General features: G+C 39.6%; 1 protein-coding gene across 1 annotated transcript in view; it reads left to right on the top strand.

The window, feature by feature from the left end:
• Positions 1 to 15,896, top strand: part of TNKS (tankyrase) — a 127,526-nt gene that overhangs the window by 50,008 nt on the left and 61,622 nt on the right. The window contains exons 4-5 of the mRNA XM_064711026.1: positions 14,205 to 14,241; positions 15,104 to 15,179. Coding sequence (XP_064567096.1) covers positions 14,205 to 14,241; positions 15,104 to 15,179 — 113 coding nt within the window. The remainder of the gene's footprint in view (positions 1 to 14,204; positions 14,242 to 15,103; positions 15,180 to 15,896) is intronic.

The raw sequence follows: 15,896 nt of genomic DNA, 5'->3' as shown, positions 1-15,896 counted from the left end.
ACAAAGTGCATTAGACATGAGAATATCAAGGTCACTAGGATGCTCACATGCATGCCTAAAGTTAAGCATACTTTAGAGTGTTCTAACTATATTATTTTGGGGAGCCAAGGGAAGCTGAAAAACTGACTGGTCTTGATTGTTTCCTTTTTGGCAGAAGAGCAAAGTGTTATGTTCCAGAGAGAACATCATGATTTTTCAGGGGTTGGGAAAATGCAGGCATGGAATTTTACTCTGCAAAGAGTACAAGCAGTGATTGGAGTCTTTTTGGAGAATGCAGGGAAGAGGACTGGTTATATAAATGTCTCCGTATATAAGGACTATTTCAAATAATTTACAAACACAAAAAGTTCTCAGAGGTATCTCCAGAAGACTGTTATTCATAGATAATGTTCTTTTTTGTCAAGTATCTATTCTTTGAATAGAAGCTTCATTCTGTGCAGTACTGCACTGCATTGAGATAAGAGGACTGATGCTATAATGTTTCAAGCATTTATTTTCAAATGTCTTCAGAACAAATTTTACATAGCTCCTGTTTGTAGGGTACAAACTTTAGAATGGCATGTTTCCTTTCTCTAGACCTGTATTTTCCTTTCGTCACCTAAAAAGTAAATGCTTTACTCTTTTGAAGGCATTCCCTTGTGTTTTGAAATTAAACCTTGTGTATTTTCTGCTGTTTCAGTAGCATTTTCAGTTCATAACTTAATTTGATTATTTATTGGCCATAGAACATCATGGTCCATATCCTTCTGTGCTCTGCAAATTTGTTTTTGCTTGCCTTTCAGGAATACAATGTTGTACTTGTCTATTTGATGTTTATTTTGTATAATGCCAAGAACATTTTGGCATAAATTCAGAATTCAGTTTGTTCTTTCAGTCCAGGCAGGCAAGCAGCTCTGTCCTTACACAAGTAGCAAACTCATGGCAGCTTTCATCTGACCGCCACCTTCAACAAAGTCATTACCTCTTGCTATGTGTGTGTCTGGCATGGCCAACCCCAGTGGTACAAGTGACTGACAAGGCTGCCAGCTGTTCTCAGGAATAAACCTAACAGACTTGCTAGAGGAGCTTGTCTCTATCTGAAAATTAAAACTCCTATAATGCATATCAGTACCTTTGAATACCTCTCAGATCCTCACATCTACCACTGTCAGCCCTAAAGTAGCAGCTTCTCATGAGGAAGGACTGGTTCTGTAAAGAATGCCTTCATTTTCTGTATGCAGTCTACCTTTACTTTCAGGAAGGTAATATGGGAGGGAACATAAGTAACAAAAGCCAAACGTGTGATGTCATCAAATCCAGGGAAATTGGGCTATTAATTTCTAAAAAGCTTTTGAATAGGTTCTTGTAGGGAGCTGGACTCTATAAAATATGCACCTTCTTTTTACAAGCTCTGTTCCTACAAACAGTGGAAAAGGAGGGCAGAGCCTTGAGAATCTTCCTTCTGAGAATCTATTTTTTTATTAATAAAATCCAGCCTTTATTATGAATATTTTTGTAAGTAATTTTGGATGATCATATTACTTCTGCTACTTGATTATATTAATAATAACTACTCTAATAGACTCAGAGGATTAAGCACCATGACTTCTGTAACTAAAATACTCTTCTGCAATCACTGACTTGCCCAAAGTCATAAGGCAGGTTGGTGTGTGTTCAGCTGGTGCCTGATCTCCTGCTGTGGGCTTCCCTGGAGGGGTAGGCTCAGTGCTCTGCTCAGGAGTGAGGCAGGGTGGAGCTGCACTGGCATCTTGGCTTCCATCCACTGTTGAACTGGGCAGTCAAGAGCTCGCTTCAATGCTCAGTGGGAGTTAACCTTCTTCAGGACAGACTTCCTGCTGTGGCCAGGCCTGTTGCAGGAATGAGTGCAGGGAGTCTGCATTTCAGCTACCTTTGCCTGCAAGGTAAATCTCACACATTAAAGGCAATTTTGTGCCGAAGTTGAACAGATAATCTGATGCTGACTGCTGCCAATTTGCAGAACTATCCAAAAACCTGGATGTCTATTGTGCCGTTGTAAACAAACTTAGGTTTTTGTTCTTGTTAAGCAAGTTTTTGTTAAAGTATGTGCAAGGCAGATCTGTGTGAGAGACATTATTTTCTCAGTAATATTCATTTGTGGCTTTGCTGGTTAGTCTCTTGTCATCTGTTGCCCTGGAAGTGAAGGATTTATTCTATCTGGCCGAACAGACAAAAATAACCTTTCCTTAGAAAGGAGGTGTGCAGATTTTATTTTCTTTCTAGCACTCATAGCCAAAAATCTTTTGTGAGCAGCCTTTCCAGTAGAGAAAGACAATTTCTTTCTTATATGCACAAGAAAAAAGAATTTTTTATAAAATTAGAGGGATGGAAAGAGCAAAAACCCAAACCAGCATTGTATGTAAATATAAGATTAAATATACTTGTTGAAGAATGGCGGGAATAACATTTCTGTGTTTGCATTGCTGATCTTCCCACAAATCTAAAAGGTAAGTATTTTAAGTGATGCCTTTTCAAATGGTGCATTATCCTCAGAGAGCTAGATGAGAACTCTCATCAGTGTTCTAGAAATTGTTGGTCTAAATATCCAGTAAATCTTCCTTTCATGGATCTCTCTTCTCTTGAAGTCATGTTGAGCTATTCAGGGAAGCCTGTTCCTGCCCACTGGCAGGGCAAATGTAGCTCCATCTCCAGAGTCTGCCTACTTTTGTCTGCCTGCACTAATGCAAGGCAGTAGGTAAGTGTTTTTCTCCTTAACAGCTAGCAGATCAGAAGGAAAATAATTTATGACTTGCGTGCATTGTGGCTTCTTACTGTATGTGGCTGTAATTTCTAAATAGGGTATTCTGTCTTTGCTGAGGCTGGGAGCAGCATCTTGGAGAAGGTAAGAAAAAGGGAAAGGAAAAAAGGAATTTGTTGAGACCCTTCTTAACTGCTGGCTAGGAGTCTCCCTACCCAAAATCTGAAAGTATCATACTTCCAAGTGTGGTTTGAGTTGCTGAAGGACACCACTGAGGGAAATTTTCTTGGGAAGCGCTGTCTGTATGCTCAAGAGTTATGTGGGCTTCTCTATCCAAGCACAGCCTTCTATTTGGACCAAAATGGTAACTGTAAGATCTGTCTGACAAAAACCAGAGGCAGACTGACATCTTAGACTGTTGGACTCCTAGAGAGCCCACTGCCAAGGGTCAGGGCTGCGGGTGTGACTGTTGAATGGAAAAAGAGAACCAGAAAATTTTTGTACTCCCTCTCTTTGACCTTGCTTGTTCCTTTCCTTGTGTCCTTTATCTAAATCCAAAACCATTTTGATTGCAGTGAAGGATGTTATGGCTAGAACTGTTTTAATGGCACAGTGTGATCCAGCAAGAGCTGTCCTTTCTCTGGGCATTTGTTCTTCCTCCCTGCAGTTTTCATTGTGCTGCTCTCTGAAGACAGACCCAATTCTCTTATAACCTATCTTTGCTCTGCTAAAGGATGCTCAGAGGATGGCAAAAAGGAGAGTCAGCATCAGGAGGCAAGTTCTGTCAGTAATAATCTCACCCTTTCCTGCATCAGTAACTGGGCTTTTATAGAAAGGGACAAGCAGGAATCCTAAACTGGTGTTGGGGAAGGTACAGTATGATTTCTCCTTGATGGTATGTACTCTCTGGGAGGAGTGGTAATACTGAGTTAGCTCCTGCTGAACTAACACACCTAGGGCACAGTAGAGAGAACCTGTGCTAACTCTTGCATGGTCTTTCCTTTTAGGTTAAATTGAGATTTAAATACTACTTTTTTGAAAGATAACAATCAACTGTATCTCAGAATAACTTTGAAATAAAGCCATTGGAAAAATAGACTGGTTTAGGAACTGCTGGTAATCACATTACCTAATAAGAGGATCACTTAAACATATTTTCTTTAGTGTTTTTAAGATCATTAGTGGTTGTGATGAATGAGGAATGTAGAAATACTTTCTGGCCAATTATATTTTGTATTACAATATATATTTTGTATTATTTGGGGTAGGCAGAATCTTTAAATCTAGTGAGAATTCTGAAAGTGAGTGAGAAAGCAGTATTTTTTTCCTGCTTCATGCAGAACACAATAAAACTATCTTTTACTGCAGATTTACACAGAGACCTGCAAAATTGTTATGCTGAGAATACATGCAGTTTATGTATTTCCCTTCTGTCCAGCAACAGAGGGAGCACCTGTTTTGGAAGATGCTTTATTTATGGTTATACCTGTGACAGAGTTCTTGCACTTAGTGTCTCAGTAGCAGTGAGGTGTGCATGGTGTATCAGCAGTTTCCATTTGGGCAGGACTGATGACTGGAGTCCATGGTCACACTGGACACGGTATGTCTTGAACAGGCAGCCCTGTGCTGCATCTGATCAAACTTGCTGGTGTGAATCTAAGATGAAGAAGGAATATCCTCCTTGTAATGACAGCAGTCTGCTAAACTGAAGCTCTTTAATTAATGAGTTAGTATCTCTTTCTTTCTCTCAGACTTTTTTCCTGTGGTGCTATTTTGTTTCCAGTCTTCATAATGAACTAAATTGTCATTTAGGGCAATAAATTATTATTTTGAAGAAATCATATGTGTAAATGTGTTACCTCTGAGGAGCAGCTAAGGAATTTGGGTTTGGATGGTTTGAAGAAAAGGGGGCTGAGGGATGCCCTCACTGCTTTCTCAAGTTTCCTGAGGGAGGGAGGTGCACAGGAAGGTTCTGACCTCTTCTCCCTGCGATCCAGTAACGGGGAGCATAGGAATGGTTCAAAGGTGTGCCAGGGGAGGTTTTTAGACTGCATGTTAGCATTTTTTCACTGAGAGGGTGGTCATATCCTGAAACAGGCTACAAGATATGGTCAATGCCCTGGGCCTGTTGCTGCATAAGAGGCATTTGGACAATGCCCTTAACCACAAGCTTTAGCTTCTGATTAGCCCTGAAGTGGTCAGGCAGTTGAACTACAAGATCACTCTAGGTCCCTTTAAACTGAAATAGGTTGTTCTATTATGTATTTAACCAGTATTTACATGTATTTAACTGTATTTACTTTAATACAGTAAAGTATTTAAAACAATGAGGTTGATATAAGGGACTGAAACTGTTTACAGAATTTGAGTTGTGTGTAGTATTTAATTATTCTTTCATTGCTAAGGGTAAATAATGTAACCCTTTTCAGACGTCCAGGACATTGGCAGTAGGTACTGTCATTGCTATACTTCTGTCTTGTGGTGTGTTATTCCAACAGGAGTAGCAGAAAGTGCCTGAGTGTAAATAGAAAATTCATTTTTTCCCCAGCTGGTGTTTTAATAGTTATTTTTTAGTGAGGATAGCAGTTTGCAGATTGAGATTTCAATCATTTTCTGTAAACTGCAGCTTTTTTTCATCTTAGAATATGCTCTTAGTCACATTAGGGCACAGAGCTGCTCTTTGCCTGAGTGAATACGCAGAGACCCTACCATGGCTCGGATCAGCTTGAGTTGAGTTACTGTGACTGAGCGCTGCTACTGCAGATGTCTTCAGAAAAGGTGTTAAAAGATGACTTTTAAAAATGAGACAAAACAAATGGAACTGTTTATCTTTATCATAAAATCTCATGGGGAGGTTAAGGGAGGGGAAGAATGTTCCAAGTTAAGCAGCTGCTTTTTACTCTGGGCTACCAGTACTAATCTTTCATATCAATCCACATATCCTGTTTCCAGTTGGGGCACCATCTCCTTTCTTCCCTTGATTTGGACCAAACTTTCCTTAGCTTTCCAGCTGTCTTTTGACTCTTAGATAGCAAATAAAAATCCAGGAGGGAAAATTTGCCCACAGCAGGAAGGCAAATGGGTTGATTTTAGGGAACTGTTTTTTTACCATCTTTTTGTTGGGCAGATATGCGTGTTTTCCAAAATGTTTAAAGTGAACTGTTGACAGATCAGTTTGGTGGTTTTTGCCGTGACAAAATGGTTCATTATAACAAAATCTATTGCCTCTGTTTTGTTATTCTTTTATTAAGGACTTCCTTGCTGTACTTTGCTTTAAGTGTTTCATAAATATATGTTGGCTCCTTTGTTGCTGTGTGTTTGACAGGTTTGCCCCATTTCCTCCGGTTATAAAGGAGTTCCTCCTTTCTGCTCACTGCTCTGGGGCCCAGCAGGCAAAGGAAATGTTTTGTATTTTTGTCTAGGAGCTAGAGGAGTGATTTAACTGGATTTGAGTTCCTTCCAGGATGTGTGCTGCAGGGCAAGCGTGGCAACACGCGTGCATTTTTTATGAGGTGGCAGCCTGTGTTTCCTCAGGTTTGTAGAGTAAGTTTAGATACACAGGGCAGCTTCAGACACACAGAGGAAGGATTGTACTGTTCAGTAAAAAGCAATACTTTGGCACATGTGTACATTTTATGTCTCCTGTTCATTTTCTAGCAAACATTAAAAACCCCCACTTCTTTAAATCTGTACAATTTGTTACTACAAAATCTGTCATGTTTGCTGTAGCTAAGAGAATATAGATTTTTTTGGTTAAAATAAATGCTTCAGTTTTAAATCCAGCTATGGATTTTCAGACACGGCGTCCCCAGCTTGTTAGCATGTTTTATCTACAATGGGAAAACTGGAGAAACTGCAAAATTTAGTCTTCCTGTATTTACTCTAGAGTTCTTTTCAGAGAAAGATTAAATGATGAAGCATAATTTTGGAGCTTGCCTTTATACAGTATGGCTTTCCTGAGGGTTACATTTTATATTTTTCTTGCTAGTTTTCTTCCATGCTTTATGTAAGTTATGTAAGGTATTTCTGTGGTCTCTCTTTAGAGAATATTCTGGGGAATTGAATGATTTACTTGTTTGTGGATATTGTTTGGAAAGAGAGGGTAGGGAGCTGGCTTTTGAAAAAGATGCAGTAATACAAGAACAGCTTGGCCATCTATCCACCCCTACTGTACTCAAGTATTTGACAAAGAGAGTTTCTTAGTCCTTTGTCTTCCTCCAGAAAGTTTGCCTTGGAATCCTGGAGAGAAAATGCATAGTGGGCATGTTGCAGAAATGAGAAAGTAATTGTGGCTGAAAAATTGAGCAGTTTTAGTTATTAATACTGAGCATGGCCAAAGTAGTGGCAATTACAGTGGCTGGCTGTTTTTGCTGATAGCAGGAATTAATATAAGAAATGAAGGGGAGAGCCATGGGAATGTTGCTTTTGCTATAGGCGTGAAGGGCTGGGTAATGGGGAAGAGTCTGGAACCGTCAGATTTCTTTTCTATATGTAATTTCACAAAAGGTGTCACGAGTATTGAACTTTGGTGAAAAGATGAGCCTCAACCCCTTCAATTTTTCCATCACACCAGTGTATTTTGAATTGCTGAAGGTTTGGGTTTTCTTCCCAGTCACTTGACGTGATATTCTGCAGACTTTTTAAGTTTTTCAATCTCAATCTGAAAACATGACAGACAAGAGCGGTGGTGTCTTCAAGATAAGTACAGCGTTCTAAAATAGTACAGTTGTAGTGAAAATACTGATTTTTTCACACTAAGAATAAAAAATGAATGTGTGTGTGGTGTTTATATGAGTAGCATGCACTGAAACTACTTGTACAGGTCCACTAAACAGGTTCTAGAATGTGTTAGGTTTAATATTTCAGAAAAAGCTATATGCTAAACTTGTAGCATGTGGTAACATTGTTGAAAGTAAAATTATTTATATGGATTATCACATAATGAGTAGTTGTAGGGTTTTTTTGGGTTTGGCTTCATCTTTGGTTTTGTCTAATTATTTAAGAGTTAACACTTGAAATCCTCTGACAAAGGGACTGTTTTCATCATTCTGCTACTATATAGGAAATCTGGTAGCATTATGTTAATGAATAGACCAGCACCACTGAAAAAAGGCATTCTGAGAAACAGAATTGTTATGTGTCACCTGTGAACTTACTGGTGCTATAACTGCACGTGCACTGAAGACCCATTTTGATACACCACCTAATCCCTAGTGACCAAAACCCTAATGTGCAGTGTGTGTAATCTATGCCTTGATATGGAGACGGCATTTGGTAATTGCAGTATCCTGTGTATGCTTATGTAGTAGATGTGCTTTGAACTGATGGCTTAATAGACAAGAATCTCTTCTATCAGATAAGACCCTGGCAGAGGTTTTGCCAATCTGCACTATATAAAACTGCAGATTTTTTGACGTAGTGCTTTCTGCCAGGCCTTAGAGGAGGCTTTTTTCTCTGGAGCTGTAAATCAGGAATGCTCTGCATTTGAGCTCTGTCTACTTAACTGAAAGATGTTCCAGGTAGGATGTTGCTAGCTCAGTGGTTTGGTGGAGTTGTGGCCAAAACCAAATGATGTTTGCTTATTTCTTTAACTTCCACACCCCCTTTTAAGGCTTATCCCTGAAAGACTTCACTATTAGCTGAGTCATTTTCAGTTTTTAAATTTCAGTTACAAATGTCTGCTTTGAGTCCAAATGTATGGTGCCTGACTCATCTCATAGAAGAGGCAGAGTTAAGGTGCCAAACCTTTCCTCCTTGGTAACATTCCTCCTTGCTGGAACTTGTTCTTGAAGGCATTATCTTCTGGGTTGCTTTTCTGTCACTTGCATATACTAGTGTAGCTTTGGTGTTTTTCATCCATGGCAAGAGCTTAAAATTAGGGTCTTGCTGTGTTCCTGGTTGAGCCTATTTAGACAGCTTATAAAATCAGCCCATTTACATGTGAGAGACTGCTGAGCAGAGAAGTGCAAGAGGCATAAAGAAATTAACCCTAAACAAGTGGGAAGTAAATTATAATAGAATTATTAATAAAACCTGAAATTGTTATTTTTTGCTCCTTTTTATTCTTATGTTTTTCTCAGAGTACCAAGTTATAGATGCCTTTTCCCAAACAATATTATTTCAACATACCTCCTTTTTTTTGTTGACTCTTTTTTTTTGGGCAGGTATTCCCTCTACCTGGTGCTATTTGGATGGTTAAAAACTTTCTTACTCTGATTTAACTCCATATTTTAGTGTCACCTGCTGGTTCACATATAATAAAAATTAAATGGGGAAGAAGGAACTGATTAGTTTTTTAATAGTATTTTTGGACCTTTCAAAAGCAGCCATATTGAAAATAAAATTTAAATTTCCTAAAAAAATTGCTAAAAAATTTTAAACTTAAAAAAAACCCCAAGCCTGAAATCTCATCCTCTCCCCATAACCCTAGCAGTCTCTCAGAAGCACAAAAAGTCTTGTGCTCTGATTATAACTTGAATATTTGTTTTAAATACTTAAATATTACTCAGAAGACCTTGGACGATTAAAAAGGATGGTATAAGTGATGTGTATCATTGATCACTCATAGATGTGTGCAGTCCTGGAGTGTCAGGGAAAAGGTGTATTTTAATTTACTTCTGTGGAGTTTTATTTCTTTGCTGAACTCTATGTAGCTTTTTTTGTAGCAATGGCAGCCCAAATGTGGGGTTTCCATTGCCCTCCCTCTTGTTGCAGCACCATCCTTGTTCAAGGTCTTCATTCTCAGGGACCTGTTTGGGTCCCTGGCCATGGACTGAGCTGGATGAAGTAACAAACCTGATAGAAAAACAAGTTCTCAGCCCTCCCAGATGCATCAGGACTCTGTTGTTTTCCCAACAACCCCATGCATTCCTGTGCTATCAGACTATATGGTTGGAAAGGCACCAGAAGCACTTCTAAATGAGGAAAAATGGGAGGTTTTGATACCTGCTGTCTCTACTACTCTGGTGGAGAGCCCATGTCCTCTGTGTTGCTGGGTAATTGTGAATACTTGTTTGAAAAAGAAAAGAAAATAATCTGCTGGGCTGCTGACAAAGATCTTGTCAATCTTCTCATGGAAGGTATATTTTGAAGAATGGAAGCTCAGGTTTTCATGGCAAGCCACCAATACTGACTTCCAGTGCTGCTAGACCTGAGCTGCTAAGAGAGAACAGGAGGTCCTGAGGAGGTTACCTGAGATTACCATGAAACTTAAGGTGTTGAGCTCAGTGGGACCACTGAGCACAGGTTGCCCAGAGAACTGGTGGAGTCTCCATCCTTGGAGAGATGTAAAAGGCACCTGGACACAGTTCTGAGCAGGGTGCTCTTAGGTAACCCTGCTTGAGAAAAGGGTTGGATGAGAGACCTCCAGAGGGCTCTCAATCTCAAACATTCTGTGATATTCATGAATTTTCCCTGCCCAGCATGTGGCCATGGTTGCATGTTCATAAGACTTGTGTTCCTTTGTCACAGGTCAGAAGCAGGGGATCATTGGCTGGCATAAAAATTTTCACTGTGTTTAAGTGTTCTGGGGATTTAAATTTATAATTGTGATTCCATATAATGTACAACTTCATATGGAAAAACCTCTTTAATTTTTCAGTTTGGTTTAGAATAGGTTAATCTATTTAGTTTCCATTATATGTTGCCACTGGATAGTAATGGCTTGGTTTAATTTGTGGCATTATTTTTTAGGAAATTGTCTTCACTATGGAAAGCTGATGTGATATTATGGTGAAGCAAAACCTGCTTTGTCCAGGCTGACATTTTAAGTCTGGCTGCTTTCTGTATTGGCTGATGTGTATGGAGGGATAGGAAAGGAATTCACTTTGATTTTGAGCGTAGATTCATTGAAAAAGCACTGTTGAGTTATGCCACACATTCAGATAGGTTTTTCAGTATTCTGTTGAAATTTCAAGACTTTCAGGAGAGATTGAAATAGGGTTATTTGTCTGTAAAGATAGATTCATTATGTTATTTTTTTCCCAGCTTCCCGCTACTGATCTGCTCAACTGCCAGGTGCAAGCAGCCACTGATGTCTGATAGTTAACAAGCATTTGCTAATTTGCTAATCAGCTACTGCAGAATGCAGCTAGGGCCAGACACAGCAGTGACAGCATAGCAGCAGCTGATCAGGAGTCTTGGAGGTAACTGGTTTTCTCCTGGGAGGGGAGCAGAAAGAGGGCTGGTTAGCTGCCTGATGGTAGCTGTGATCTGAGACACTGATTATGTGTGGTTAGCTGGGGTGACTTTCTCATTCCAGCATAAATGGAGCAGCAGTGGTGTGATCTGGAGCTGGGATCAAGTAGAGAACTTCATATAAAGAATGCTGAGCAAGCTGTAAACAATGAAATGGATCAGATGCAGTGAATATCACTGCAATCCCCATGGTTTCTGCTTCTCTACTAGCTTTTGTCTGATGAGATAGGAACAGGGCGCTGCTTTGCTATGGTGCTCTCTGCTCCCCATTTCACACCTTGTCTTTGCCTTAAGAAATTCCCAGGCCAGCTGTCTCTGGGCTGCCTGGCATGTAGATGCCCTTTTACAAAACTATAAATTCTAACCTGCCTAGAGGAGCTCTTTAAGAGATGTTATTAGCTTAGTTAAAGTCGATTTGACATTCTTTGAACAGAAGTGTTATGTGAGGTTGATGGTCTGTAATCCTGTACTTGTGCTTAGAACTTGAAATTCATCTCTGCCCATGCACGCATGGTTTGTTTTCAAACGCTTGCAAATGAATATTTGATGAGGTAGCTGTGGCCAATAGCTGCAGGATGGCCTTTGCTGAGCTGCGTGGCCAAGCGGCGTTGGCTGTGTTGGCAGAGCCCTCTGCTGGGAGCACAGCCTGTGCCAGCAGCAGCCGCTCCTGCGGCCAGCGCCACCCGCTTCTCCCAAATGCCATCAGCCAGACCGCTCTCAGCTCTGTGCTGGCCCACCAGCTGCCTGCTCCAGTGCCCGAGGGGCTCTTCTTCATCCCACAGCGCCTCTGGAGTTCACTTGACCTTTTTTTATTAATTTTTTTTTTTTAGCAAACCTGGTGGTGGGCTGTGAATGCTTATATGATTTTAGGTTTTGATTTGCAAAATACAGTGGTGCTTTGAGAGTAATAAAGTTAGCCAATTACAAAATAATGTTTTCCTAATCCTAATCAGTGTGGGAGAACCATGATGAATTTCTAAAATTGCATGTATGGATTCCTGTCTGAAAATACCATTTTAAAAAAAAGTACTGCTTAGTAAAACTAACTGACCTAATTGGGCATACACGGGGACATTCCTAAATCAAGAGCCGCAGCTTTCCTTTTTCATTGGACAGTAAGGCTTCTGCTATTCAACGTATTAGAGGAAACAGCTTTTGTGTGATAGAATAGTAACTTACTGAGCATGAAGGAAAAATGTTATTACTCTTCTCTAACCTAGTATGTTCAAAAGCCTGGTTAGGACTCTAGATGCATTGCCAAACCAAACTGTGCAAAGAGGTATTTTAATCTGGTTATGTCTCTAAAGTGTTGATATAATGCAGGCCAATAACTCTACTGCCGGAAATCCAGCTGTTTGAGATTGTTGCACAAACAATGCAGTAGTAATAAAGGGTCTTTTTTTCTTCTTCACATGCTGGCCAGAGCTTTTCACTTACCATTGATTTGAAACACTCAGAACTGTGCCCAGTATTTTATCTTCATTAAAATAAAAAAAAGAGGAACATGTACCATGGCTTAGAAAAGGCTGTTGCCTGTGGTGGACAGGCCCCCCCTTCTGATGAAGCAGAAGAGTGGTAGAAGTCAAAGGCAGTCATATTTCTGTGTCATTTGATTTGTCTCATGATGAAGCTTTCCTTAACATAGACATAAATTCTTTCAGAACCTAGGTTTACCTTCCTGGCCTATATTTGAAATAACCAGTTTCACCTTTGCTTTGCACTTGCTTGCTCCATTGCTGGGGTTCAGCAACACAGAACAGCTCTGTTGGGAGACCCATCATGTGAGTGGCATGATGGAACTCCTTGCTGCAGGTTGTTGTGAATTCCCAAAGCTGAGTATTATTCAGAAAGAAATTAAACACACCTGTGAAAGGAAAAATCACCAGTATGATGAGATGTAGATATTGCTTTTGAAAATTCCCCATCTGCATCCAAGGGAATGGGCAGGAAGTGCATGGCTGTGTGTACTCACCCTCCTCCTCCTTACCGTTGTGTGAAGGCAGGATGAAATAAAGGGGACTCCTTAAGGAAAAGTCTGGTGTTGTTGTGGTTCCTGTAACCCTCTGCTGTTGGCTGGAGAAGCCATGGTGGGGGGAGGACCAAGCTCTTCATGGTGGATGGGAGTCCAGCCCTCCTCCTGCATCTTACAGCTGTTCTTTAAGGGATGTTTTCAGGTGAACCTGCCATCCGATCTGGCATTTTCCATGGCCCAGTGCCTTTCCTTACCTGTAATGAGAGTTTCACTGGAGGCTTATTACAATTACGCATAGGAGGCAGCACACAGGGGTTGTTTTCCTCTTTCGTGACAGCTTCTTCTTCCTGTTTTTCTTACAGCATTTTGGTTAGAGGCTTTAATGCTCTGGCAGATGGTATACAGTATGTTTTTCAAACCCTCTACCTTTTGGGTCTAGGATACACTCTGTTCTGTGACTGCATAAAGCTGCTAAATAGCTATTTTTTCTAATTTCTGACTTGAAATTCCATTCCATTTCTATTGCACAATGTCATAATGATTCAGCTTTGTAGAATTCTCTTACTTCTGTAGGTTATCTTGTCCCATGCTCTTTTAAAAATATGAACATGCAGTTTTAATCCTGTGCTGCAGCAACCCTTGTGAGTTGTCTGTTTTAACTCAGGACTTCAAATATAAATGTTGCTTTAACATTACTTGTGGTTATCTCTAATCTGAGAGTCTTGTAGCAAAATCTGTTGCAGAGTTCATCCTCTTTTGTCTGTGCTTTTTATTTCAAACGTGTGTTTTGTTGAAAAGTGGCTGATGATATAATACCTGGATTTTTTTAATAATCCGTGCTTTTCTAAAGAACTTAATGAAGTGTAATATTACCATTCAAATAGGCAGGTGAGAGCCTCGGAGATCAGTAATTTGTACCTTTTCAAAAGCCGCACTGCCTTGCTTTGTCTTGGAATTTATTATGCTTCCCAAGTATAATGTGACATACTGAATAGGGCAGGGGGTGGGGACATTGTCTTCAGCTGACACGCTGCTATCAGCGGGACTGTGTTTCTGGACACAAGATTTCGCAGTCATTGGTTGTCCGAAGAAAGCCTTTCCATCTGAGGATTGGACAAGAAGATGCGTCAATTTGCTGCCCGTCTCCAAGGTACTGGTGATGCTGCCTCCACAAGCTGGCTAACGTCACAGCTCCATCACCCAGCGGGGTGTGGGCTTTTTTCTCCTCTTCTCTGTTTTAATTCTGTATTTGCTTCCTACTGCATTTCTTAATCTGTCTTCTGCCAAATGCTAACAGCATGATATTTTGCAATCATTTAGGTGAATACAAGAAGGACGAACTCCTGGAAGCTGCTAGGTGAGTGCTGCTTAGAATATAAAGCATATTTTGGGGGTGGAAGCAGGCGAGGAAAAGGGGTTTTTAAAATAGTACTGTTTTGTCATTGCCTTTCCATGAAATGCTGCAAGCAAACCACTTAATTAGCATAAATCTCTTCAGACTTTAGTCTGGTAAAAATGTAAAAGCCTGTTTATGTAATTGAAATCCCCCACTATGGTGGTTATAAGGTTAATATTGAGTTTTTGCTTTAAGCTGCTTAAATCCTCTTTATTGTTTTGTGACTGTTCTTTTTAGGGGCAATTTAAATATTGGGATCTTTTTTTCTTTGGGTTTTTACTGCTACCGTAGGATGCATTTTGAAAATAGGTTTTATCCGAACAGAGCATAAGGAAGCCTATACAAAAGGTGTAAAGTTCAATTGTATATTGCAAAGGTGCTTTTCATCCTTCCTTTTGACTGCACAAGACCATTTTATATAGCCTGTTAACCCTTCTAAAAAAATTTTCTGGGTATTGGTTTATAGCTGTTTCAAATGTTGTGGGCCGTATGCTATGAAAATATGTTAAATTCAGAACATTTATTTCTACAAATGGTTTCAGAGGATCTGTAAAATTAGAAAAAGGAAATACAAGGTTAAGGAGAGAAATTGAGGTGTTTTTGTATGATCTTTTGCAACACATTTAACTGCAAATGTAGTATTCTTTTTTGTATTTACCCTTGGTTTTGAAATATTCAAAAGATTCTTTAGCCATCCAACATTCTCCCTGCCACAGTACAAATTTTAAATATACTATACTTTGCAAAATACTTGCTAAGGAGATAGATATCAGAGAGCTCTGCCCTTTTCCCACCCTTTCCATAATATTCTCCTCATTTACAGGAGTGGTAATGAAGAAAAGCTGATGGCTTTATTGACTCCTTTAAATGTGAACTGCCATGCAAGTGATGGGCGTAAGGTAAGTTTATACCTGCTTTATATTTCAATTATTTAAGAAAGGCCAATTTAAGCATGCTGATAAGCATAGATGTATAAACCAGGAGAGTGTATGTGTGGGGAGGGAACCTGTGATGCCTTTTCACCATAAAATTAAACATTGGTGTACTTGACACTGGCAGCTGTGACAGATTAAGTCGGCAGACTGTGGGTTTTGTCTGTGTCATTCAAGTATCAAGCCCTGGTCTATATGTAAACAAAACTTTAAGATCTTTTGTAAGAAAAACAAAATGTACTGTTGCAGATGGAGAAAATTACTAAAGGAAGAAAGTTATTATTTGTATTTGAACATTGTCTGGGTGAGGTGCTTGGTATTCGGCTTAGCTCCTAATACACTGCCACATAGACTGGCACTGTATTGCTATGTTTAACACCTTCTGCATTTTTTTAAATTTGACATTATTGTTTTGACTTTTTCTGGCAGAGATGTTTGAATGAGTTAAATTAAGAATTAGGCTGAAACTGGAGGAGGGAAGAACATACGGAGTGAGAAGCAGATCCTATGATTTTTGATGGTTTAGATTTTGAGATGATAGTCTGTCTAGACTGTTGATTTACAGATGTTGGGGGGTTTTTGTTTGTTTGTTTGATTGATTTTTTGGGATTTTTTTTCGTATTTTTTAACTGTATCAGAATGTCTTTAATATGTATCTGTTAAAGTGTTTCACCTGTAACAGTA

Source organism: Zonotrichia leucophrys, chromosome 4 (genome assembly GCF_028769735.1).
Source record: "Zonotrichia leucophrys gambelii isolate GWCS_2022_RI chromosome 4, RI_Zleu_2.0, whole genome shotgun sequence".
Lineage (NCBI taxonomy): Eukaryota > Metazoa > Chordata > Aves > Passeriformes > Passerellidae > Zonotrichia > Zonotrichia leucophrys.
Note: the sequence above shows the minus strand (reverse complement) of the source record. Positions and strands in the feature narration are given on the sequence as shown.